Source organism: Boleophthalmus pectinirostris, unplaced genomic scaffold (assembly GCF_026225935.1).
Source record: "Boleophthalmus pectinirostris isolate CB_2022bp ecotype Guang Dong unplaced genomic scaffold, ASM2622593v1 HiC_scaffold_16, whole genome shotgun sequence".
Taxonomy (NCBI): domain Eukaryota; kingdom Metazoa; phylum Chordata; class Actinopteri; order Gobiiformes; family Gobiidae; genus Boleophthalmus; species Boleophthalmus pectinirostris.
In genome coordinates this window covers 36322473-36346875 of record NW_026571095.1, presented here as the reverse complement: position 1 = coordinate 36346875, position 24403 = coordinate 36322473, and the positions used below count along the sequence as shown (strand labels likewise).

Below are 24403 nucleotides of genomic sequence, written 5' to 3'. Positions count from 1 at the left end.
CACATTTGGGGCTATATCCCTTTTTGTTTCTTTTTTTTCGGGAATTCCACTCATTGCCGGAAACTAAACCAGGTCTAAACTAGATCTAAACTAGGTCTAAAATAGGTCTAAAACCAGGTCTAAACCAGGACTAATGCAGGACTAAAACCAGGTCTAAACTAGATCTAAACTAGAAAAGCACTCAGAGAGCGCAGACCTCTGCCAAGGACTACCCCCATTTTTTATATAAATTGCGATAAAATCAGTCTTCTGGATCAGATCCGGATCAGCCTTTGGAATATGAAAGAGGATCCCATTGTCCATCCCTGAGTCAAATTTCATGGGGTTTGGTCAATAATTAACCGAGATATTGAGAAACAAAATTTTTGGCCCCATTTACCACAATGTTAACTAAAATTTCAAAGTGATCCAGAATCCAGGATTTCTTCCGGATCACCCCCAAAATGAAATCAGTTCTTCCTTTTCACATTTCCAACAAATCCTGAAAATTTCATCAAAATCGGTCCATAACTTTTTGAGTTTTGTTGCTAACAGACAAACAAACAAACAGACAGACAAACGCCGGCAAAAACATAACCTCCTTGGCGGAGGTAACCAGGTCTAAAATAGGTCTAAAACCAGGTCTAAACCAGGACTAAAGCAGGACTAAACCAGGTCTAAATCCTGCTGTGTGGACGTGTTTCTTCGTCTTCTATCAATAATATTTTTTAATTTGGTTCAGTAAAGTTTGGGCTTTTTATTTTCTTTTATCAGACAAAATTCTTATGTGAAGATTTCCTCGTCTTTGTTTCTCTACAGCAAATCAAGTAATCCAAAGTATTCAGATTACATTACTCACCTTCAGTAATTTAATGGATTACATTACAAACTACATTTTGGTGTGTGTAATCTGTAATCTGTAGGGGATTACATTTTAAAAGTAAACTTCCCAACACTGCAACGCAGAGAACTAAATGTCCCTGTGTCTCTGTGTAAAAGCTGCAAATCCTGTAGTTTAGACTTTTACAAACAATGGATGTTGGCATTGGCATTGCATGATTTTTATTTTTATGTTTTAAAATCTGGAATCTTTCTGCATTTCTTATCACAAACTAACACTTAATAAACTGTACAAACTTTAGAGCCACAGGTTTCTTAAAGAAAAAAAAATTAAATCAGAGCAGTCCACTAATCCAACAGAAGCGCTCACACAACCACGGTGGAAAAAAATACAACTACACAAATAACTCAACAAAAAGAACGCCACACTGAAAAGAGCTAAATGCCTACAGGAAGAGCCCCGTCTCCTGAGTGACGATTTGATCATTCCTGTCGGTTTGTACATGTAGTTACGAGTCAGGGGCCTGGTTTGAGTAAATGTCACTTTCTGATAAAAAAGAGAAGCGTCTTTTGCCTTTACTGGACGAGTGAGTGACCCTGAACGAGTCACAGATGCGCTCGTGTTTTTGTGCACAGTACAGACACACGTAGTGCAGGTGAGGACAGTTGTGCGTCATGTTGTGGAGGTTAGGTCCAGCTCTGGTTACGTTCAGCTGCCCTCTCACCGCGTTCATGTCGATGCCGTTGGTGTAGGACCAGGCGTGTTGGAAGTATTCCTCCAGCCTCTGCCTCAGCGGGTTTGGAATCTGGTGAAAGCGAATGAACTCTCGGACCCTCATCATCTGAGCGTGGTACCGCGCCGTGCCCGAGTACAGCCGCTGGATAATCGCCGAGACGTTACCGAAGATACTGGCGTACATCAGAGCTACGGAGAGAGGAAGTAAAACAGTATCAATAAATATACTGAAGATACTGGAGCACATCAGGGCCTTGGGGAGAAGGAGAATGAGCCTGATTTTCACATCATAAAATGTGATGATTTTTCCTTCATTTAAATTTTCCCTGTTGATAATATTGTGTTTTGCCGTGAAATCAGCAGCTTTGATGTGATGACGTTTACAGCGACGTCGGCTCCCACTGGACACCACAGTTTTCAAACTGAATCAATGGATTTGTTTCTTTAATCGAGTTGTTTTAGATCAGACATGTCAAACTCAGGCCCAGGGGCCAAATTTGGCCCACGATACAATTATATTTGGCCGTGAGATCATGTCAAACATGTATTAGAACTGGCCCACCAGCTACTGATAGACTATAGAGACATTATTTATTAAAAAATATTTAATATTTAGCTTGTTCTGGATTCAATGTTTAAACATTTATTTGAATAAGAAAAGGTTTAACATTACAGATCTCCAAAGAAGAGAAAACATGCAGATGCTGTTGAAATGTTACAATAAATATTTAGTTTGACCCACGACTTAGTCCCAGTTTTTTATTTTGGCCCAATGTGAATTTGAGCTTGACTCTCCTGGTTTAGATCAATACTGTGATTTAAAATGTCCAAATTATGACGGATGGATGGACAGATGGATGGAAAGATAGATGAATAAATGGATAGATAGCTAGATAGATAGATAGATAGATGGATAGATAGATAACAAAAGCACAGGTGATCTTCTTCAAAAACATGTATTCTGACTGTGGATGGAGGCACTTTGTCACAGACACAACCTGTAAATCGTCCTACTGAGGTCACCTGCATGTCTCAGAATCATATTTAAATCATATTTAATGCCATACTGTGGAACCACAGTGTGTGTAAAATCCCTCAGTCGCCCAGGTAGAACCCAGGGCAAAAGGAGAAATTCAGTTCAATACGTTTCTCAGCTTGTCCAAGCTGCTTCTTCAGTTCTGGTCAGACGCTGGTGGACACTTCCTTATATCTGTCTGCAGGGAGGAGCTAAATACACTGAAAATACTCTGTAACTAACACACACACACTTGTTTACAGTTTGTGTTAAGGAAGAAAATCCTTCCTTAAACCAAAATGGAGGATTCATCTGTCTCTGATTTACAACTCCATCCTCAAACCTAAATCAAAACAAAGAAAACAAAGGTGTGAAAACTCCATCATGGCCCTGAATGATTCTGCTAATATGACCACACACTCACAACAAGTCCAATACACCAAGGTAACTAACAGAAACAAGTGTGTGTGTTAGTTTCAGAGTAGTTTCAGTGTAGTTAGCTCCTCCCTGCAGACAGATATAAGGAAGTGTCACCAGCGTTTGACCAGAACTGAAGAAGCAGCTTGGACGAGGTGAGAAACGTCTTCAACCAAAATAAACCTTTGTCCAGTCGACAAATTGAATTTCTCTTTTTGTTATACTGTGGAACATTAAATTATCCGTATGATCCGCACCTCCGATGAGCATGACGCAGATGGAGAAGATCTTCTCTGAGTTGGTGTTGGGGGACACGTTTCCGAAGCCCACACTGGTCAGACTGCTGAAGGTGAAGTAAAGCGCCGTCACGTATTTGTCTCTGATGGAGGGTCCTGAGCTGCCCACGGACTCGTTGTACGGCTTCCCCAGCTGATCGCCCAAAGTGTCCAACCAGCCGATACCAGCAGAGGTCGCTCTCTCCACGTTCCCGATGGCGTACCTGAGGACACAGTAAATCTGTCACAAAAACACAGTCTGAAGTGTGACAGAGTGATGAGGTAAACAGACAGTACTGAAACAAAACCATAAAGAAGAATTATCGCAAAAAATCATAGTCATAGAGCAGGGGTGTCAAACTCATTTTGGTCCGGGGGTCGTGTCCAACCGACTTTGATCCCAAAGGGGCCGGATCAGAAAACTCATGTCATATAAACCCCAAAAATAACAATAAGTTCAAATATTTGTGCAGAGAAACACAAATCTATTACAGAAATCTTTTTTTAATTGATGAACTCTTTGGATGTTCCATAACCCTTGTATATGTGCAGAAGATACAATGTGAAAAGAGATGGACCCTTTAAAAATGATTAAATATTCTCACTCTAACCTAATTTCAAACAAACAGCTCCAGTCAGTATCTATGCTGTTGTCTATTTTTAACTCAGCTGTAACTTGTACGATTCATGTAATTAAAAAGTCGTCCCGTACTTTGTTACGCGTCACTGGGAAACACGCTCCGACATGAACGTGAGGTGTGAGTTTGATAAACGGTACCAGATGCAGGCGAGCCAGTGCGCGATGAGGGCGAAGGTGCACATGAGCAGGAACAGCACCGCGGCGCCGTACTCCGAGTATCGGTCCAGCTTCCTGGCCACGCGGACCAATCGCAGCAGCCGCGCCGTCTTCAGCAGGCCAATCAGGGTGGTCGTCTGCAGAGGGGGAGGAGACACGTACCGCCATGCGTTATTCAGACGCTTGTAAGGTTTTTCAGGCGGTAACAAGAACGTGGAGCTGGCGTAAATTCCTCCTCATCCAATCAGCTCCTAGTCTGCTCATTTAACCCCGCCCCCCACCTCCTCCTCGTCCAATCAGCGACCAGTTTGCCCAATTTAAACCCCTATTACAGGTGCACGGTCGTCCTCTTCTCCTCATCGTCTCCTCATCCTCTCATCGTCTCCTCATCCTCTCATCGTCCCCTTCCTTCTCCTCATCCTCTCATCGTCTCCTTCCTTCTCCTCATCCTCTCATCGTCTCCTTCCTCTCATCGTCTCCTCATCCTCTCATCGTCTCCTTCCTTCTCCTCATCCTCTCATCGTCCTCCTTCTCTCCTCATCCTCATCCTCTCTCTCATCGTCTCCTTCCTTCTCCTCATCCTCTCATCGTCCCTTCCTTCTCCTCATCCTCTCATCGTCTCCTCATCCTCTCATCGTCTCCTTCCTTCTCTCCTCATCCTCTCATCGTCCTTCCTTCTCCTCATCCTCTCATCGTCTCTCATCCTTCATCGTCTCCTCATCCTCTCATCGTCTCTCATCTCTCCTCATCCTCTCATCGTCCCTCCTTCTCCTCATCCTCTCATCGTCATCCTCTCATCCTCTCATCGTCTCATCCTCCTTCATCCTCTCATCCTCATCTCTCATCGTCTCCTCATCCTCTCATCGTCTCCTCTTCCCTCTCCCTCATCCTCTCATCATCCCTCTCATCCTCTCTCTCATCCTCTCATCGCCCCCTCATCCTCTCATCGTCTCCTCATCCTCTCATCGTCTCCTTCTCCTCATCTCTCTCTCTCTCATCCTCCTCATCTCCTCCTCATCCTCTCATCCTCATCCTCTCATCGCCTCCTCATCCTCTCATCGTCTCCTCATCCTCTCATCGCCTCCTCATCCTCTCATCGTCTCCTCATCCTCTCATCGCTCATCCTCTCCTCATCCTCCTCATCCTCTCATCGTCTCCTCATCCTCTCATCGTCTCCTCATCCTCTCATCGTCTCCTCATCCTCTCATCGTCTCCTCATCCTCTCATCGTCTCCTCATCCTCTCATCGCTCTCCTCATCCTCTCATCGCCTCCTCATCCTCTCATCGTCTCCTCATCCTCTCATCGTCTCCTCATCCTCTCATCGTCTCCTCCTCATCTCTCATCGTCTCCTCATCCTCTCATCGTCTCATCGTCTCCTCATCCTCTCATCGTCTCATCGTCTCCTCATCCTCTCATCGTCTCCTCATCCTCTCATCCTCTCATCGTCTCCTCATCCTCTCATCGTCTCCTCATCCTCTCATCGCTCTCCTCATCCTCTCATCGTCTCCTCATCCTCTCATCGTCTCCTCATCCTCTCCTCATCGTCTCATCTCTCCTCATCCTCTCATCGTCTCCTCATCCTCTCATCGTCTCCTCATCCTCTCATCCTCTCATCGTCTCCTCATCCTCTCATCGTCTCCTCATCGTCTCCTCATCTCTCATCTCTCTCATCGTCTCCTCATCTCTCTCTCCTCATCCTCTCATCGTCTCCTCATCCTCTCATCGTCTCCTCATCCTCTCATCCTCATCCCTCATCGTCTCCTCATCATCTCTCATCGTCTCCTCATCTCTCATCCTCTCCTCATCTCTCATCTCCTCATCCTCTCATCGTCTCCTCATCCTCTCATCGTCTCCTCTCTCTCCTCATCCTCTCATCTCCTCTCTCATCGTCTCCTCATCCTCTCATCGTCTCCTCTCCTCATCCTCTCCTCATCGTCTCCTCATCCTCTCATCGTCTCCTCATCCTCTCATCGTCTCCTCATCCTCTCATCGTCTCCTCATCCTCTCATCGTCTCCTCATCCTCTCATCGTCTCCTCATCCTCTCATCGTCTCCTCATCCTCTCATCGTCTCCTCATCTCTCATCCTCTCCTCATCCTCTCATCGTCTCCTCATCCTCTCATCGTCCTCATCCTCTCATCGTCTCCTCATCCTCTCTCTCATCGTCTCCTCATCCTCTCATCGTCTCTCATCCTCTCATCTCTCCTCATCCTCTCTCGTCTCCTCATCTCATCCTCTCATCGTCTCCTCATCCTCTCATCGCCTCCTCTCATCCTCTCATCGTCTCTCATCCTCTCATCTCCTCTCATCGTCTCCTCATCCTCTCATCGTCTCCTCATCATCTCTCTCTCATCCTCTCATCGTCTCCTCATCCTCCTCATCCTCTCATCGTCTCCTCATCCTCTCATCGCTCTCCTCATCCTCTCATCGTCTCCTCATCCTCTCATCCTCTCATCTCCTCATCCTCCTCATCCTCTCTCATCGTCTCCTCATCCTCCTCATCGTCTCTCCTCATCCTCTCATCGTCTCCTCATCCTCTCATCGTCATCTCTCATCCTCTCATCTCCTCATCGTCTCCTCATCCTCTCATCGTCTCCTCATCCTCTCATCGTCTCCTCATCCTCTCATCGTCTCCTCATCTCTCCTCATCCTCTCATCCTCTCATCTCTCTCCTCATCTCCTCTCATCCTCTCATCTCCTCTCATCGTCTCCTCATCCTCTCATCGTCTCCTCATCCTCTCATCGCTCATCCTCTCATCGTCTCCTCATCCTCTCATCGTCTCCTCATCCTCTCATCGTCTCCTCATCCTCTCATCGTCTCCTCATCCTCTCCTCATCGTCTCCTCATCCTCTCATCGTCTCCTCATCCTCTCCTCATCGTCTCCTCATCCTCTCATCGTCTCCTCATCCTCTCATCGCCTCCTCATCCTCTCATCGTCTCCTCATCCTCCTCATCGTCTCTCATCCTCTCATCTCTCATCCTCCTCTCATCGTCTCATCTCTCATCTCTCCTCATCCTCTCATCTCTCTCCTCATCCTCCTCATCCTCTCATCATCGTCTCCTCATCCTCTCATCGTCTCCTCATCTCATCTCTCATCGTCTCCTCATCCTCTCATCGTCTCATCGTCTCCTCATCCTCTCTCATCGTCTCCTCATCTCTCCTCATCGTCTCCTCATCCTCTCATCGTCTCCTCATCCTCTCCTCATCTCCTCATCGTCTCCTCATCCTCTCATCGTCTCCTCATCCTCTCATCGTCTCCTCATCCTCTCCTCATCGTCTCCTCATCCTCTCATCGTCTCCTCATCCTCTCATCGTCTCCTCATCCTCTCCTCATCTCTCCTCATCTCATCGTCTCCTCATCCTCTCATCGTCTCCTCATCCTCTCATCGTCTCTCTCCTCATCTCTCTCATCGTCTCCTCATCCTCTCATCCTCTCCTCATCGTCTCCCTCATCCTCTCATCGTCTCCTCATCATCTCCTCATCCTCTCATCGTCCTCCTCATCCTCATCCTCATCTCTCCTCATCCTCTCATCGTCTCTCCTCATCCTCTCCTCATCGTCTCCTCATCCTCTCATCGTCTCCTCATCCTCTCATCGTCTCCTCATCCTCTCATCGCCTCCTCATCCTCTCATCGTCTCCTCATCCTCTCATCGTCTCCTCATCCTCTCATCGCCCGTGAGCGAGTGAATAAAGTGCTCGTACCTCTCCCTCGGCTCCTCCTCGGGCCACCTCTTCTCCGGACCTGTAGATGAGCAGGTCGAAGGGGATGGCGGCCACCATGTCGATGAGGAACCAACCCTTGAAATAATGAACCGCGATCCGAGCCGACTGACTCACCACCTGAACACCGACCGGAGGAGGGAAGGAACGAGGGAAGGAGGGAGGGAGGGAGGGAGGGAGGAGAGAAGGAGGGAGGGAAGGAAGGAAGGAGAGAGGGAACGAGGGGAGGAGAGAAGGAGGGAGGGAGAGAAGGAAAGAAGGAAGGAGAGAAGGAAAGAAGGAAGGAGAGAGGGAAGGAGAGAAGGAGGGAGGGGGGGAAGGAAGGAGGGAAGGAAGGAGAGAGGGAAGGAAGGAGAGAGGGAATGAGGGAAGGAGAGAAGGAGGGAGGGAGAGAAGGAAAGAAGGAAGGAGAGAAGGAAAGAAGGAAGGAGAGAAGGAAAGAAGGAAGGAGAGAAGGAAAGAAGGAAGGAGAGAGGGAAGGAGAGAAGGAGTTTAAATCAGATTTAAACCAGGACTAAAACAGAGACTGAACCAAGACTGAACCAGGACTAAACCAGGACTAAACCTGGACTAAACCTGGACTAAACCAGGACTGAACCAGGACTAAACCAGGACTAAACCGAGACTAAACCAAGACTGAACCAGGACTAAAACGAGACTAAACCAGGACTAAACCAGGTCTAAACCAGACTAAACCAGACTAAACCAGACTAAACCAGGACTAAAACCAGGACTGGACTAAACCAGGACTAAACCAGGTCTAAATCAGGACTAAACCAGGACTAAACCAGGAAAAAACCAGGACTAAAACCTAAACCAGGACTAAACCAGGACTAAACCAGGACTAAACCAGGACTAAACCAGGAACTAAACGAGGACTAAACCAGGACTAAACCAGGTCTAAACCAGGACTAAACCAGGACTAAACCAGGACTAAACCAGGACTAAACCAGGACTAAACCAGGTCTAAACCAGGACTAAACCAGGACTAAACCAGGACTAAACCAGGACTAAACCAGGACTACGGAAGAGCAGAACCTCATCGTTGGAGTTGACGTAGGTGGTCCTGAAGTTGATGACGATGTCGACGATGAACATGATGTCCACGATGAAGTCCACGACGTTGAGAGGAGAGCAGGAGTATCCACAGGTCTGCATCGCCGCCTCCTCCTGGTCACTGACGGAATCACAGCCACAAATCAACCACACATTTTCATTTGTTAGAACGATTCTGTTTCTGCAAAAGCAACGTCCTCGCAAAAGATTCTGATCAATCCGGTTGTCGTTCGTTCATTCGTTTTTTCAAAATAAAAAAAACAAAAAACAAAACGATTTTCTTCATTATTTGTCTCCAAAACCATCGATTCTGTGTTTAAATGAAAAATGGGGGAAAAAATGGATAACGGACTGAACCAGGACTAAAACCAGGTCTAAAACAGGACTAAAACAGGACTAAACCGGGACTAAACAAGGACTGAACAAGGACTAGACTGTCGGGTGATTAGGACTGAGACCAGGACTTAGTCTGGGACTAGACCAGGACAAGATCAGGACTGAGGCTGGAACTGAGACCGGTTTAGTCCTGTTTTAGTCCTGGTTCAGTCCTGGTTTTGTCCTGGTTTAGTCCTGTTTTAGTCCTGGTTTAGTCCTGGTTTAGTCCTGGTTTAGTCCTGTTTTAGTCAGTCCTGGTCAGTCAGTCCTGGTTTAGTCCTGGTTTAGTCCTGGTTTAGTTCAGTCCTGGTTCAGTCCTGGTTAGTCCTGGTTTAGTCCTAGTTTTAGTCCTGGTTTAGTGGTTTAGTCCTGGTTTCAGTCCTGGTTTAGTCCTGGTTTAGTCCTGGTTTAGTCCTGTTTTAGTCCTGTTAGTTTAGTCCTGGTTTTCAGTCCTGGTTTAGTCAGTCCTGTTTTAGTCCTTTCAGTCCTGGTTCAGTCCTTTAGTCCTGTTTTAGTCCTGGTTCAGTCCTGGTTTCAGTCCTGGTTCAGTCCTGGTTTAGTCCTGTAGTCCTTTAGTCCTTGTTTTAGTCCTGGTTTTTCCAGTCCTGGTTTAGTCCTGTTGTTTAGTCCTGTTTTAGTCCTGGTTTAGTCCTGGTTTAGTCCAGTTCCTGGTTCAGTCCTGGTTTAGTCCTGGTTTAGTCCTGGTTCAGTCCTGGTTTCAGTCCTGGTTTAGTCCTAGTTTTAGTCCAGTTTCAGTCCTTAGTTTTAGTCCTGGTTTAGTCCTGGTTTAGTCCTGTTTTAGTCCTGGTTTCAGTCCTGGTTCAGTCCTGGTTTAGTGGTTTAGTCCTGGTTTAGTCCTGTTTTAGTCCTGGTTCAGTCCTTAGTCCTGGTTTAGTCCTGTTTAGTCCTGGTTTCAGTCCTGTTTAGTCCTGGTTTAGTCCTGGTTTCAGTCCTGGTTCAGTCCTGGTTTAGTCCTGGTTTAGTCCTGTTTTAGTCCTTTCAGTCCTTTTTAGTCCTGGTTTTAGTCCTGGTTTAGTTTAGTTTTAGTCCTGGTTTAGTCCTGGTTCAGTCCTGGTTTAGTCCTGTTTTCAGTCCTGTTTTAGTCCTGGTTCAGTCCTGGTTCAGTCCTGTTTTAGTCCTGGTTAGTCCTGTTTTAGTCCTGGTTTAGTCCTTAGTTTTAGTCCTGTTTTAGTCCTGTTTAGTCCTTAGTCCTGTTTTAGTCCTGTTTTAGTCCTGTTTAGTCCTGGTTTAGTCCTGGTTAGTCCTGGTTTAGTCCTGGTTCAGTCCTGGTTTAGTCCTGTTTAGTCCTTGTTTTAGTCCTGGTTAGTCCTGGTTTAGTCCTGGTTTAGTCCTGTCTGTTTTAGTCCTGTTTTAGTCCTGGTTTAGTCCTGGTTTTAGTCCTGTTTAGTCCTGTTTTTTCAGTCTTGTTTTAGTCCTGTCAGTCCTGGTTTCAGTCCTTTTTAGTCCTTTAGTTTAGTTTTAGTCCTGGTTCAGTCCTGGTTTAGTCCTGTTTTAGTCCTGTTTTAGTCCTGGTTTTAGTCCTGTTTTAGTCCTGGTTAGTCCTGGTTCCAGTCCTGTTTTAGTCCTGTTTTAGTCCTGGTTTCAGTCCTGTTTTAGTCCTGTTTAGTCCTTTAGTCCTGTTTAGTCCTGTTTTAGTCCTGTTTTAGTCCTGGTTTTAGTCCTGTTTAGTCCTGTTTAGTCCTGGTTTTAGTCCTGGTTTTAGTCCTGTTTTAGTCCTGTTTTAGTCCTGGTTTAGTCCTGGTTCAGTCCTGTTTAGTCCTGTTTAGTCCTGGTCCTGTTTTAGTCCTGTTTTAGTCCTGGTAGTCCTGGTTTTAGTCCTGGTTTAGTCCTGGTTCAGTCCTGGTTTAGTCCTGTTTTTAGTCCTAGTTTTAGTCCTGGTTTAGTCCTGGTTTAGTCCTGTTTTAGTCCCAGTTTTAGTCCTGTTTAGTCCTGTTTTAGTCCTGGTTTAGTCCTGTTTTTAGTCCTTTAGTCCTGTTTTAGTCCTGGTTTTAGTCCTGTTTTAGTCCTGGTTTTAGTCCAGTCCTGGTTTAGTCCTGTTTAGTAGTCCTGTTTAGTTTTAGTCCTGGTTTAGTCCTGGTTTAGTCCTGTTTTAGTCCTAGTCCTTTTAGTCCTGGTTTAGTCCTGTTTAGTCCTGGTTTAGTCCGTTTAGTCCTGTTTTAGTTTCAGTCCTGTTTTAGTCCTGTTTTAGTCCTTTTCAGTCCTGGTTCAGTCCTGTTTAGTCCTGTTTTAGTCCTGGTTTAGTCCTGGTTTAGTCCTGTTTAGTTTTTAGTCCTGTTTTTAGTCCTGGTTTTAGTCCTGGTTTAGTCCTGTTTTAGTCCTGGTTTAGTCCTGGTTAGTCCTTCAGTCCTGTTTAGTCCTGGTTCAGTCCTGTTTTAGTCCTGTTTTAGTCCTGGTTTTAGTCCTGGTTCAGTCCTGTTTAGTCCTGGTTTAGTCCTGTTTTAGTCCAGTTTTAGTCCAGTTTTAGTCCTGTTTTAGTCCTGTTTTAGTCCTGTTTAGTCCTGGTCCTTTCAGTCCTGGTTTAGTCCTGTTTTAGTCCTGGTTCAGTCCTGGTTGTTTTAGTCCTTTTAGTCCTGGTTTAGTCCTGTTTTGTTTTAGTCCTGGTTTAGTCCTGGTTTTAGTCCTTTTAGTCCTGGTTTAGTCCTGGTTTAGTCCTGGTTTAGTCCCTGGTTTAGTCCTGGTTCAGTCCTGTTTTAGTCCTGGTCCTGGTTCAGTCCTGGTTTTAGTCCTTTCAGTCCTGGTTTTAGTCCTGGTTTAGTCCTGGTTAGTCCTGGTTTAGTCCTGTTCAGTCCAGTCCTTTTAGTCCTGGTTTAGTTCCTGTTTTGTTTTAGTTCCGTTTAGTCCTGTTTAGTCCTGGTTTAGTCCTGTTTAGTCCTTTAGTCCTGGTTTAGTCCTGGTTCAGTCCTGGTTCAGTCCTGGTTTTAGTCCTGTTTTAGTCCTAAATGTTCTTTTCGTGTTCTTTCGTTTCGTTGCCGGTCAGAGGGGCCGGCGGACCGGACCGGCAGCCTCTCCTCCGTGGGTCTGTCCCGGGGCGGGCGGGTGTTTACCTGAGCAGGAAGGTGGCGGAGTACGGCGTGAAGATGGCGGTGTAGATGACGAGCAGCAGAATGACCCAGTCCCACACGGCTTTGAACGGACTGTAGTGCAGAATGGTCCATTTGTGGATCCTGGGAGTCTGCAGTTTGTACTCGGGAAGAACGTCGGCCCCGAGACTCAGGACCTGCGCAGAAACAAGAGGCAGGACCGGTCGTTTTTCAAAATAAAATCAAAAATAAGAAAACGAAAAAAAAAACAAAAAACAATTTTCTTCTTTATTTGTCTCTAAAACCAAAATGAAAAAACGGAAAATGATTCGTTTTTTCAGTTTTCGTTTTTGTGTTTAAATGAAAAAATGAAAACGGATGAAAAACGGAAACGGAAACCGGAACAGGACTGAACCAGGACTGAACCAGGACTGAACCAGGACTGGACTGAACCAGGACTGAACCAGGACTAAACCAGGACTGAACCAGGACTGAACCAGGACTGAACCAGGACTCGGGCCCAGAGTTGCGCCCATGTAGACTGTCGGGTGATCAGGACTGAGACCCGAACTGAGACCGGGACCAGACTAGGACTGAAACTGGGACCAGAAAAGGATCAGACCAGGACTGAGACTAGGACCAGACCAGGACTGAGACCAGGACCAGACCAGGACTGAGACCAGGACCAGACCAGGACTGAGATTGGGACCAGACCAGAACCAGATCAGGACTGAGGTCGGAACCAGACTAGGACTGAGACCAGGACCATACTGGGACTGAAATCGGGACTGAGACAGAGACTGGGACCAGATCGGGACTGAGACCGGAACTGAGACTAGGACCAAGACCGGGACGGAGACTGGGACCAGACTAGGACTGAAACTGGGACCAGACCAGGACCAGACCAGCACTGAGATCGGGACTGAGGCCGGGAATGAGGCCGGGACTGAGACGGGACTGAGACCAGGACTGAGATCAGGACCAGATCGGGACTGAGACTGGGACCAGACCGGGACTGAGGCCGGGACCAAACTAGGACTGAGACCAAGACTGAGACTGGGACCAGAGACTGACGGACCAGACCAGACCAGGACCAGGACTGAGATCAGAATGAGACCGGGAAGAGGACTTGGACTGAGACCGGGACTGAGACTGGGACTGAGACCGGGACCAGGCCAGGTATGAAACTGGGACCAGACCAGAACTAAGACCAGAACTCAGACCGGGACAGGAATCATTTTCCGTTATGTGTTTTTCATTTTGATTTTGGAAACAAATAATGAAGAAAATAGTTGTTATTTAATTTTCTTATTTTTGGTTTTATTTAGAAAAACGAATGAAGAAACGACACACGGATCAGGACCTGTGCAGAAAGAGATAAATAAAGTCAAACTAAGACTTGACCTGAGGACAGAATCGTGTCCAGTGACTTGTGTTTCAGATTTGTGTTTTCTCTCAGGTGTTAACGCGTCTGAAATGGTTTTAAAATGTGCACTTTGAACAAAATGCTCCTTGATCTGAAAGCAGAAGAGCCTGAGTCCTTCTTTAGATGGTCCGGTCTTTCCCTCGCGTCGTGTGAATGATCGAGGTCGGTCCCGTCTCATCCATCTCCTGCACGACTTTTCATTTTCCACACAGTGACTTCGTTAATGAGAAAACTACAGGATTCAACATCGCTAAAACTCCAAACAGGTGATCAATGTTCTCATTAGAAGAACTGTCCAACGGCACCGGGACAAGTCAATACAATCACGTACAGTACAGGAGGATTTACAGCACAGGGGTCAAACATACGGCCCCGGGGCCAGATCCGGCCCTCCAAGATCTTTAATCTGGCCCTCGGCTGATTTCCTACTAAAATATTTTGATGATATTTTCTATTAAAATGTTGTTAATTTTCTGTGGTGTTTATCACAGCAGCGTCTCCAGCGTCTCTGTACGTGGCCCCTCCCACCAGAGCAGCACAAATGAAGACTTGTCTCTTTCCAAACGCTCTTAAAGGACGATCGTTTTGACTGTTGACCGTGACACCCTCATCAGAAAAATGTCCAACATGAGAAAAGTGGAGCCGAGTGCAGAATTTTACAACAAAAATGGACTTATTCCTGTTTACAGACAAGTTCATGTTCAAACTTTGTGTTGAAATTGTATTTTTCTTAAAGTTTCAAGTTGTTCATAATATTATAATATTTTGTAAAAGACAGAGTTCATCAATTCAAAAATGTAATAGATTTGTGTTTCTCTGCACCAATAATTGAACTTCTTGTTGTTTTTGGGGTTTATATGACATGAGTTTTCTGATTCGGCCCCTTTGGGATCAAAGTCGGTTGGATACGGCCCCCGGACCAAAATGAGTTTGACACCCCTGACTTACAGGGACATCAAGGTTGCTTATGTCAGTGTTTTGCCCGTGGGCACAATGGCAGCATGCAGTTTGAGGCAGAAATGCAACCAATCCAAAATGTTCAATTAAAACTCACTGGAACCATGTCCAGATCTTGAGCCAGAGTCTCGGTCAGGACTAAGGCTGAGTATCGTTAAGAAGTTGCAGATACGATACAGTGAGCTTTCGATTCGATACGACTCGATACGATATATTTCATGGCTAAATCATGTCTGTGATACTAAAAAACTTTGTTAAATCACATCTTGAGCAAAGTTCTTATGAAACACAAACATTTTAATCGTCAAAACAATGTGTCGCATAAATGAGTTTCCTTCCTCTAAACAAACAACAAAACTGTAGCTGTAACAAAATAATTCAGTAAAATACAGTCGTCCTTCGCTGTATCGCGGTTCACCTTTCGCGGTTTCACTATTTCGTAGATTTTTTTTTTTAGGGCAATTTTCCATGCTTTTTTTGGAAGTGTATGAACATGCATTGTGTCCCCTGCGTCCTGATTAAAGGCGGGTCAGGACTAAATCAGAACTAAACCAGGTCTGAACCAGGTCTGAACCAGGACCGAACCAGGACTAAACCAGGACTAAACCAGGACCGAACCAGGACTAAACCAGCACCAGTCTTTGTGCTGAAGGAGACTCTATATTAAACTCGTCTGTTTTTTGTAAAAGGTGAATCCGTACAAGCACCAAAATCACCACACCCCGGAGGAGAACTACACCCCAGGAGGAGAACCACACCCCAGGAGGAGAACCACACCCCGGGAGAAGAACTACACCCCGGGAGGAGAACCACACCCCAGGAGGAGGAGAAATACACCCCAGGAGGAGAACCACACCCGGAGGAGACAACCCAGGAGGAGAACCACACCCCGGGAGGAGGAGAACCACACCCCAGGAGAAGAACCACACCCCGAGAGGAGAACCACATCCCGGGAGGAGAACCACACCCCAGGAGGAGAACTACACCCCGGGAGGAGAACCACACCCCGGGAGAAGAACCACACCCGGGAGGAAGAACCACACCCCAGGAGGAGAACCACACCCCGGGAGGAGAACCACACCCCAGGAGGAGAAATACACCCCAGGAGGAGGAGAACTACACCCCGGGAGGAGGAGAACCACACCCCAGGAGAAGAACCACACCCTGAGAGGAGAACTACACCCCGGGAGGAGGAGAACTACACCCCGAGGAGGAGAACCACACCCCGGGAGAAGGACGAATGCAGCTGCTAAATTGTGGAGACCAAAGTGACACAAACACACACAGAGTTTAGATTCTGGTTCAGACCCACTTCAGTCCTGGTTTAGTTCTAGTTTAGACCTGACTGAGTCTCGGCTTAGATCTCGTTATATCCTGACTTAGTCCTGGTTTTGGCCTTTGAACCTGGTCTAGTTCTACTACTACTACTACTACTACTACTACTACTACTACTACTACTACTACTACTACTACTACTACTACTGTAATACTTGTGTAATGAATCGCAGTAGAAGTAGAGGTCATCTGTGTTTTCACGGGACAAATATGGTTCATGTGGGAACCCCTGCTGTAACTCTCTCCCCCTCTCCTCATCCCCCTCTCCTCTCTCCTCCTCCTCTCTCCTTGCTCCGCCCTCATCCCCGTCTCTTCCCTCATCGCTTTCCCTCCTTCTCTCTCCTCTCTCTCTTCTCTCCTCTCTCCTCTCTTTCTCCTCCTCTCTCCTCTCTCTTCCCTCTCCTCTCTCCTCCTCTCCTCCTCCTCTCTCCTTCTCCTCTCTTCTCTCTCTCTCCTCTTCTCTCCTCTCCTCCTCTCTCTCCTCTCTCTCTCTCTCCTCCTCACTCTCTTCTCTCTCTATCCCTCTCTCTCTCTCTCTCTCTCTCTCTCTCTCCTTCTCTCCCTCTCTCCTCTCTTTCCTCCTCACTCTCTCTCCTCTCTCTATCCCCTTCTCTCCCTCTCTCTCCTCTCTCTCTCTCCTTCTCTCTCCTCTCTCTATCCTCTTCTCTCTTCTCTCTCCTCTCTCTCCTCCTCACCCTCTCTCCTCTCTCTTTCCTCCTCTCTTTGTCGCCCTCTCCTCCTCACTCTCTCTCCTTCTCCTCTCTCTCCTCCTCCCCTTCTCTCCTCTATCTTTCCCCCTCTTCTCATCGCCCTTTCCTCTTCCTGTCTCTATCCCCTTGTCTCTCCTCTCTCTCCTTCTCCCCCTCTCTTTCCTCCTCACTCTCTCTCCTCTCTCTCTCCCCTCCTCTCTCCTCTCTCTTTACCCCTCTTCTTGCCCTCTCTCCTCTCTCTCCGTCTCTCTTCCTCATCCTCTCTTTTCTCTCTTTTCCCTCCTCGCTCTTTCCCTCTCTCCTCTCCTGTCCAGTCTCCTCTCTCTGTTTCTCCTGTGGCAGTAGGTGGAGGGTGGAGGTGTTCCTCGGTGCTCCTGGGCCTGTGTGTGTGTGTGTGTGTGTGTGTGTGTGTGTGTGTGTGTGTGTGTGTGTGTGCGTGTGTGCGTATGTGTGTGTGTGTAATGGGCTCCATGTTCTGGTTCTTTAAATAGGCCAGAGTGTGTGTTCGTGGAGCAGTTTGTCTTCTTCTCATGGTTCTATTTCCGCGGTCACATGTTCCTTTATCAGCCGCTGGGGTAAAAACAGAATCATAAATCCATCGTGACGAGCGTCTGATCCTCGAGCTGCAGCTACAGGGACTTTCACAAACCACACGACCGGAGTCCTCCAGAGTCTGAGAGGAAACCAGGACGACGTGAGAAACTGTCACAAACTATCACAAACTAACACAAACGATCACAAACGATCACAAACGATCACAAACGATCACAAACGATCACCAACGATCACCAACGATCACCAACGATCACAAACGATCACAAACTATCACAACGATCACAAACTATCACCAACGATCACCAACGATCACAACGATCACCAACGATCACAAACGATCACAAACGATCATCACAAACGATCACAAACGATCACCAACGATCACAAACTATCACAACGATCACCAACGATCACCAACGATCATCACAAACGATCACAAACGATCACAAACGATCACAAAACGAACAAACGATCGATCACCAACGATCACCAACGATCACCAACGATCACAAACGATCACAAACGATCACAAACTATCACAAACGATCACAAACTATCACAAACATCACAAACGATCACAAACGATCACAAACGATCACAAACGATCACAAACGATCACAAACTATCACAAACGATCACAAACGATCACAAACGATCACAAACGATCACCAACGATCACAAACTATCACAAACACTCACAAACGATCACCAACGATCACCAACGATCACCAAACGATCACAAACGATCACCAACGATCACAAACGATCACAAACGATCACAAACGATCACCAACGATCACCAACGATCACCAACGATCACAAACGATCACAAACGATCACAACGATCACAAACTATCACAAACGATCACAAACGATCACCAAACGATCACAAACGATCACCAACGATCACCAACTATCACCAACGATCACCAACGATCACCAACGATCACAAACGATCACAAACGATCACCAACGATCACCAACGATCACCAACGATCACAAACTATCACAAACGATCACAAACGATCACACACAAACGATCACACAAACGATCACCAACGATCACCAACGATCACCAACGATCACAAACGATCACCAACGATCACCAACGATCACAAACGATCACAAACGATCACAAACTATCACAAACGATCACAAACTATCACAAACTGATCACAACGATCACAACGATCACAAACGATCACATCACACAACGATCAAACATCAACATCAAACGATCACAAACGATCACAAACGATCACAACGATCACAACGATCACAAACGATCACAACGATCACCAACGATCACAAACGATCACAAACGATCCAAACGATCACAAACGATCACAAACGATCACAAACGATCACCAACGATCACAAACGATCACAAACGATCACAAACGATCACAAACGATCACAAACGATCACAAACTATCACAAAACAAACTATCACCAAACTGATCACAAACATCACAAACGATCACAACGATACAAACGATAACGATCACCAACACACAACGATCACAAACGATCACAAACGAAACCATCACAACGATCACCAACGATCACAAACTTCACACAACCACCAACGATCACCAACGATCACAAACGATCACAAACTATCACAAACTACCACCACGATCACCAACGAACACAAACCAAATCACCAAACGATCACCACGTCACCACAAACGATCACAAACGATCACAAACGATCACCACCAACATTATCACCAACGATCACAAACTATCACCAATGATCACAATCCTCTATACATCCTTGGATAAAAAATACAGAAAAAATATATTAGTCGTACAAAAATTCTTTCAGTATTTTTTCTTGGGCCTTTACCTTGAAAACTCTGAGGATTCCCCTCTGCTGTTACTACTCCCACTGATGTAACAGCCTCTACTACTGCAACTACACTTAAAACTACCACTATTAGTAGTAGTATAAGTAGGTACAGATGTATTTGAAGTACAGTGTGTACTGTAACATGTGCAGGTGACACATGTGGAGGTGCACACGTACACGAGCTTTACCTCATTAGAAAAGTGTTGACTGGACAAAACGGCTCAGAGATGGATGAACCTGGATAAACATGGAACTGGAACACACACGCACACACACGCCCCAGTGCATTGTGGGACAGGACACACACACACACACACCAGTGCATTGTGGGACAGGACACACACACACACGCCCCAGTGCATTGTGGGACAGGACACACACACACACACGCCCCAGTGCATTGTGGGACAGGACACACACACACACACACGCCCCAGTGCATTGTGGGACAGGACACACACACACACGCCCCAGTGCATTGTGGGAAGGACAGGGCACATGTGTCCTCCTGATTCACACCGAAAGTTCAGACATACGAAGGAGAAAATGCTAAATACGGAGACAGAAAAGGATTTGTATTGTTTTTTTCTAAAAACCTTCAGAGTCCTGTTGGAGTAAAACAACGCTGCACATTTAGTACAATCCGTGTGTCGTTCGTTCATTTGTTTTTCAAAATAAAACCAAAAATAAGAAAATGAAAAAACAACACTTCTTCATTATTTGTCTCCAAAACAAAATGAAAAAAACAGATAATGATTTGTTTTTTTTTTTGTTTTTTTAGTTCTCCACCATCCAGAGGAGAGAGAAGAGGAGATGAGAGGAAGAGAAAGAAAGAAAAGAGGGAAGAGAGGGAGAGAACCCATCAGACTCTGTGTCCTCAGGTGAGAGTCTGAAGCATCATTTAAACTGTTTAAATCAATAGTTTTCAGATGAACTCAGAGCTCAGAGGGAAAATAAATTTACCGAATATGAACAAAACGTACGAGAAATGAGAAAATACTGAAGCTTTACTCTTTTATTCCTACACTTTTGTTTCCAGAGAGCTCATCAAAAACACTATATTAAACAAAAACATGCTCATCGTTTCAATAAACCTGCAGATTTACACTGTCTCTCTGCACAACTTCTCTGATCTGGACAAAATTTTAAAACTTATATCAGGTTTTTCATTTTGTTTTCAGATTTATTTTCTTCTCACATGTTCCGAGATGATTTAATTCTCATCCAGAAGTCGTTTATTTTAAGAGAAATTGTCCAACAAAATCATAATTTCACCACTTTTAAGTCGTTTTCTGATCGATTTATGTGTTTATATTTTACATTACATACATACACTAAACCAGGACTGAACCAGGACTGAACCAGGACTAAACCGGGACTAAACCAGGACTAAACCAGGACTAAACCAGGACTAAACCAGGACTAAACCAGGTCTAAACCAGGACTAAACCAGGTCTAAACCAGGACTAAACCAGGTCTAAACCAGGACTAAACCAGGACTAAACCAGGTCTAAACCAGGTCTAAACCAGGTCTAAACCAGGACTAAACCAGGTCTAAACCAGGACTAAACCAGGTCTAAACCAGGACTAAACCAGGTCTAAACCAGGACTAAAACCAGGTCTAAACCAGGACTAAACCAGGACTAAACCAGGACTAAACCAGGTCTAAACCAGGACTAAACCAGGACTAAACCAAGGACTAAACCAGACTAAACCAGGACTAACCAGGACTAAAACAGGACTAACAGGACTAAACATGGTTTATATTTTACATTACATACATACACTAAACCAGGACTAAAACTAAACCGGGACGAAACCAGAACTAAACCAGGAAACCAGAACTAAACCAAGGACTAAACCAGAACTAAAACAGGACTAAACCAGGACTAAACCAGGTCTTTAAGTGTTCATATTTTACATTTTGACCAAGATTTTTTCGCAGTGTGTTCCACCTCGTGACATCATCAGGTGGAAAACCAGAGGTGCTTCTCTGTGTTTTTAAAGTCCGCTCTCTTTCACCAGAATCAAACCTTAACGCCACAGCTGCTATGAGTCACTTCAGAGTTTGCGTTTTTCTTTTTTTTTGCCTCATCCACACACACATACAATCCACTGTTATCGTGAGGTAAATGTGTCTTGCTCAAGGGCACAACAACAGGACGTGCTCCTTATTGTAAAGCAATCTGTGTGTCTTTTGTTCATTTGTTTTTCTAAATAAAAACAAAAATAAGAAAATGAAAATACAAAAATTTTCTTCATTATTTGTCTCCAAAACCAAAATAAAAAACAGAAAATTATTAATTTTTTTCAGTTTCTGATTTTGTGTTTAAATGAAAAATGGAAAAAAATGGATAACGGACTGAACCAGGACTGAGCCAGGACTAAACCAGGACTAGACTAGGACTAAACTGGTCTCAGTCCTGGTCATCACCTGACCTCTATGCACACGTCCTGGCCCATCCCGACACTCAGTCCTGTTTAGTCCTGGTCTAGTCTTGGTTCAGTCCTGGTTTAGACCTGATTCATCCTGGTTCAGTCCTGGTCTAGTCCTGATTTAGTCCTGGTTCAGTCCTGGTTTTTTCCATTTTTCATTTAAACACAAAATCGAAAACCTGAAAAAAATGAATCATTATTTTTTTTTATTTTAGTTTTGGCGACAAATAATGAAGAATTTTTTTTTTTTTTTTTTTTTTCCATTTTCTTATTTTTTTGGTTTTATTTTGAAAAACAAATGAACGAATGACAACAGAACTTTTATTTATGAACATAAACACTTTTTTTTTTTTTTCGTTTTCCTCAGATACTGATTTTTTTTTTTTTTATTGCTGCATTCTCAAAGTTTGTTTTTGTACCTCGTGAGCGACGATGGAGGAGATCCGGACGGCCCTCTTCACCCTGGTGTTCCTCCGCTCCGAGCCCAAACCCGAGGGCCCGTCCTGGGACACGCTGCTCACGCTCACCATGGACATCCTCCGAAAAAATAAACCCGAAAACCACGTCCGCGCAAGTCCAACGAGAACCGGCAAAACTCTAAACTTCAACCGCGAAATCACAACTCCAAACGATCCCAAACACGCTCGGGTCCTCGCAGTTCAGTTTGTCCGTCCGTCCTCGGTCCTGCGGCGAAAAATCTGGACAAGTGTCACGTTTCTAAAAGCATCGAGTCCTTCATGCTCAGGACGCGTCGATAAAACTTTACTCTAACGCAAATTAAAAACACTCAAATCAATCAAATCATTTAAAATCTCAAACACACACTATTTCAGAGTCCTCACAATTCACTGCTGAAGTCCCCAAAAGTGCATTTCGTTATTAAAAACAAAAAAAAAGTCAAATTATTCTTTGCAAAAGTAAAAAAATGTAAAGTGAAAAGTGAAAGGTTTGGTTGAATTCTGTCTTGAATAACTCATTTTAATTTATTTTAAACTCCATCACCTTTATAATGTGAAGAAGAACTCAAACAAAATCTAAAATGTAATAAATAAATCCACAGTAAATAAAAAAAAAAAAAAAGGTATTGTTGACGTGTTTTCTAGAAAGTTTTGGACTAGAATTCTCTGTGTAACCTGATTTCAACTTTCCCGGTCTCAAAAATAGAAAAAGAATCAGCAGTAAATCACAAATATAATCTCCAAAAGTGGGTCTCCACAAGGTTTATCTTCAAAATGAAAAATAAAATTCTCCTGATCGTTTTTTTTTTTTTTTTTTCCTGCAGAGGTCTGAGCAGCGTCTGCTTCTGCTCTCGTGCTCGGACTAAACTCCACCGCCCTGGACGAATCCTAAGCCCCGCCCCCTCTGAGTGTAGACTCCTCCCACTCTGTGTTTAGACTCCGCCCCCTCGGGACCTTTTTATTTACAACTACACAAACAACAACAACAACAACACACAGGTACACAAACACACACACAAATACACACACATGTTAAAGTAGAACAGAATGAGATCAGGTCTAAACCAGAACTAAACCAGGTCTAAACCAGAACTAAACCAGGTCTAAACCAGAACTAAACCAGGTCTAAACCAGGACTAAACCAACTAAACCAGGAACTAAACCAGGTCTAAACCAGGTCTAAACTAAACCAGAACTAAACCAGGTCTAAACCAGAACTAAACCAGAACTAAACCAGGTCTAAACCAGAACTAAACCAGGTCTAAACCAGGTCTAAACCAGAACTAAACCAGAACTAAACCAGGTCTAAACCAGAACTAAACCAGAACTAAACCAGGTCTAAACCAGAACTAAACCAGGTCTAAACCAGAACTAAACCAGGTCTAAACCAGGTCTAAACCCTACTAAACCAGGTCTAAACCAGGTCTAAACCAGGTCTAAACCAGAAACCACTAAACCAGAAACTAAACCAGGTCTAAACCAGTCTAAACCAGAAGGTCTAAACCAGGTCTAAACCAGAACTAAACCAGGTCTAAACCAGGTCTAAACCAGAACTAAACCAGGTCTAAACCAGGTCTAAACCAGAACTAAACCAGGTCTAAACCAGAACTAAACCAGGTCTAAACCAGGTCTAAACCAGAACTAAACCAGGTCTAAACCAGGTCTAAACCAGGTCTAAACCAGAACTAAACCAGGTCTAAACCAGAACTAAAACCAGGTCTAAACCAGGTCTAAACCAGAACTAAACCAGGTCTAAACCAGGAACTAAACCAGGTCTAAACCAGGACTAAACCAGAACTAAACCAGGTCTAAACCAGGACTAAACCAGGTCTAAACCAGGACTAAACTAAGACTTAAACCAGGACTAAACCAGGTCTAAACCAGGACTAAACCAGGATTGAACCAGGACTAAACCAGGACTAAACCAGGATTGAACCAGGACTAAACCAGGACTAAACCAGGTCTAAACCAGGTCTAAACCAGAACTAAACCAGGTCTAAACCAGAACTAAACCAGGTCTAAACCAGGAACTAAACCAGGGTCTAAACCAGGTCTAAACCAGAACTAAACCAGGTCTAAACCAGGTCTAAACCAGAACTAAACCAGGTCTAACTAAACCAGGGACTAAACCAGGTCTAAACCAGAACTAAACCAGTCTAAACCAGGTCTAAACCAGGTCTAAACCAGAACTAAACCAGGTCTAAACCAGAACTAAACCAGGTCTAAACCAGGCTAAACCTAACCAGGTCTAAACCAGTTCTAAACCAGGACTAAACCAGGACTAAACCAGGTCTAAATCAGGACTAAACCAGGACTAAACCAGGTCTAAACCAGGACTAAACCAGGACTAAACCAGGTCTAAACCAGGACTAAACCAGGAACTAAACCAGGTCTAAACCAGGACTAAACCAGGAACAG

The 24403-nt window shown here is 44.9% G+C and overlaps 1 protein-coding gene across 1 annotated transcript in view; it reads right to left on the bottom strand.

The window, feature by feature from the left end:
• Positions 1–24403, bottom strand: part of LOC110174565 (potassium voltage-gated channel subfamily H member 2-like) — a 61956-nt gene that overhangs the window by 10720 nt on the left and 26833 nt on the right. Inside the window, 6 exon segments of the mRNA XM_055151406.1 lie at positions 1545–1744; positions 3245–3486; positions 4041–4195; positions 7764–7901; positions 8820–8958; positions 12278–12450. Of these exon segments, the coding sequence (XP_055007381.1) occupies positions 1545–1744; positions 3245–3486; positions 4041–4195; positions 7764–7901; positions 8820–8958; positions 12278–12450 (1047 nt within the window).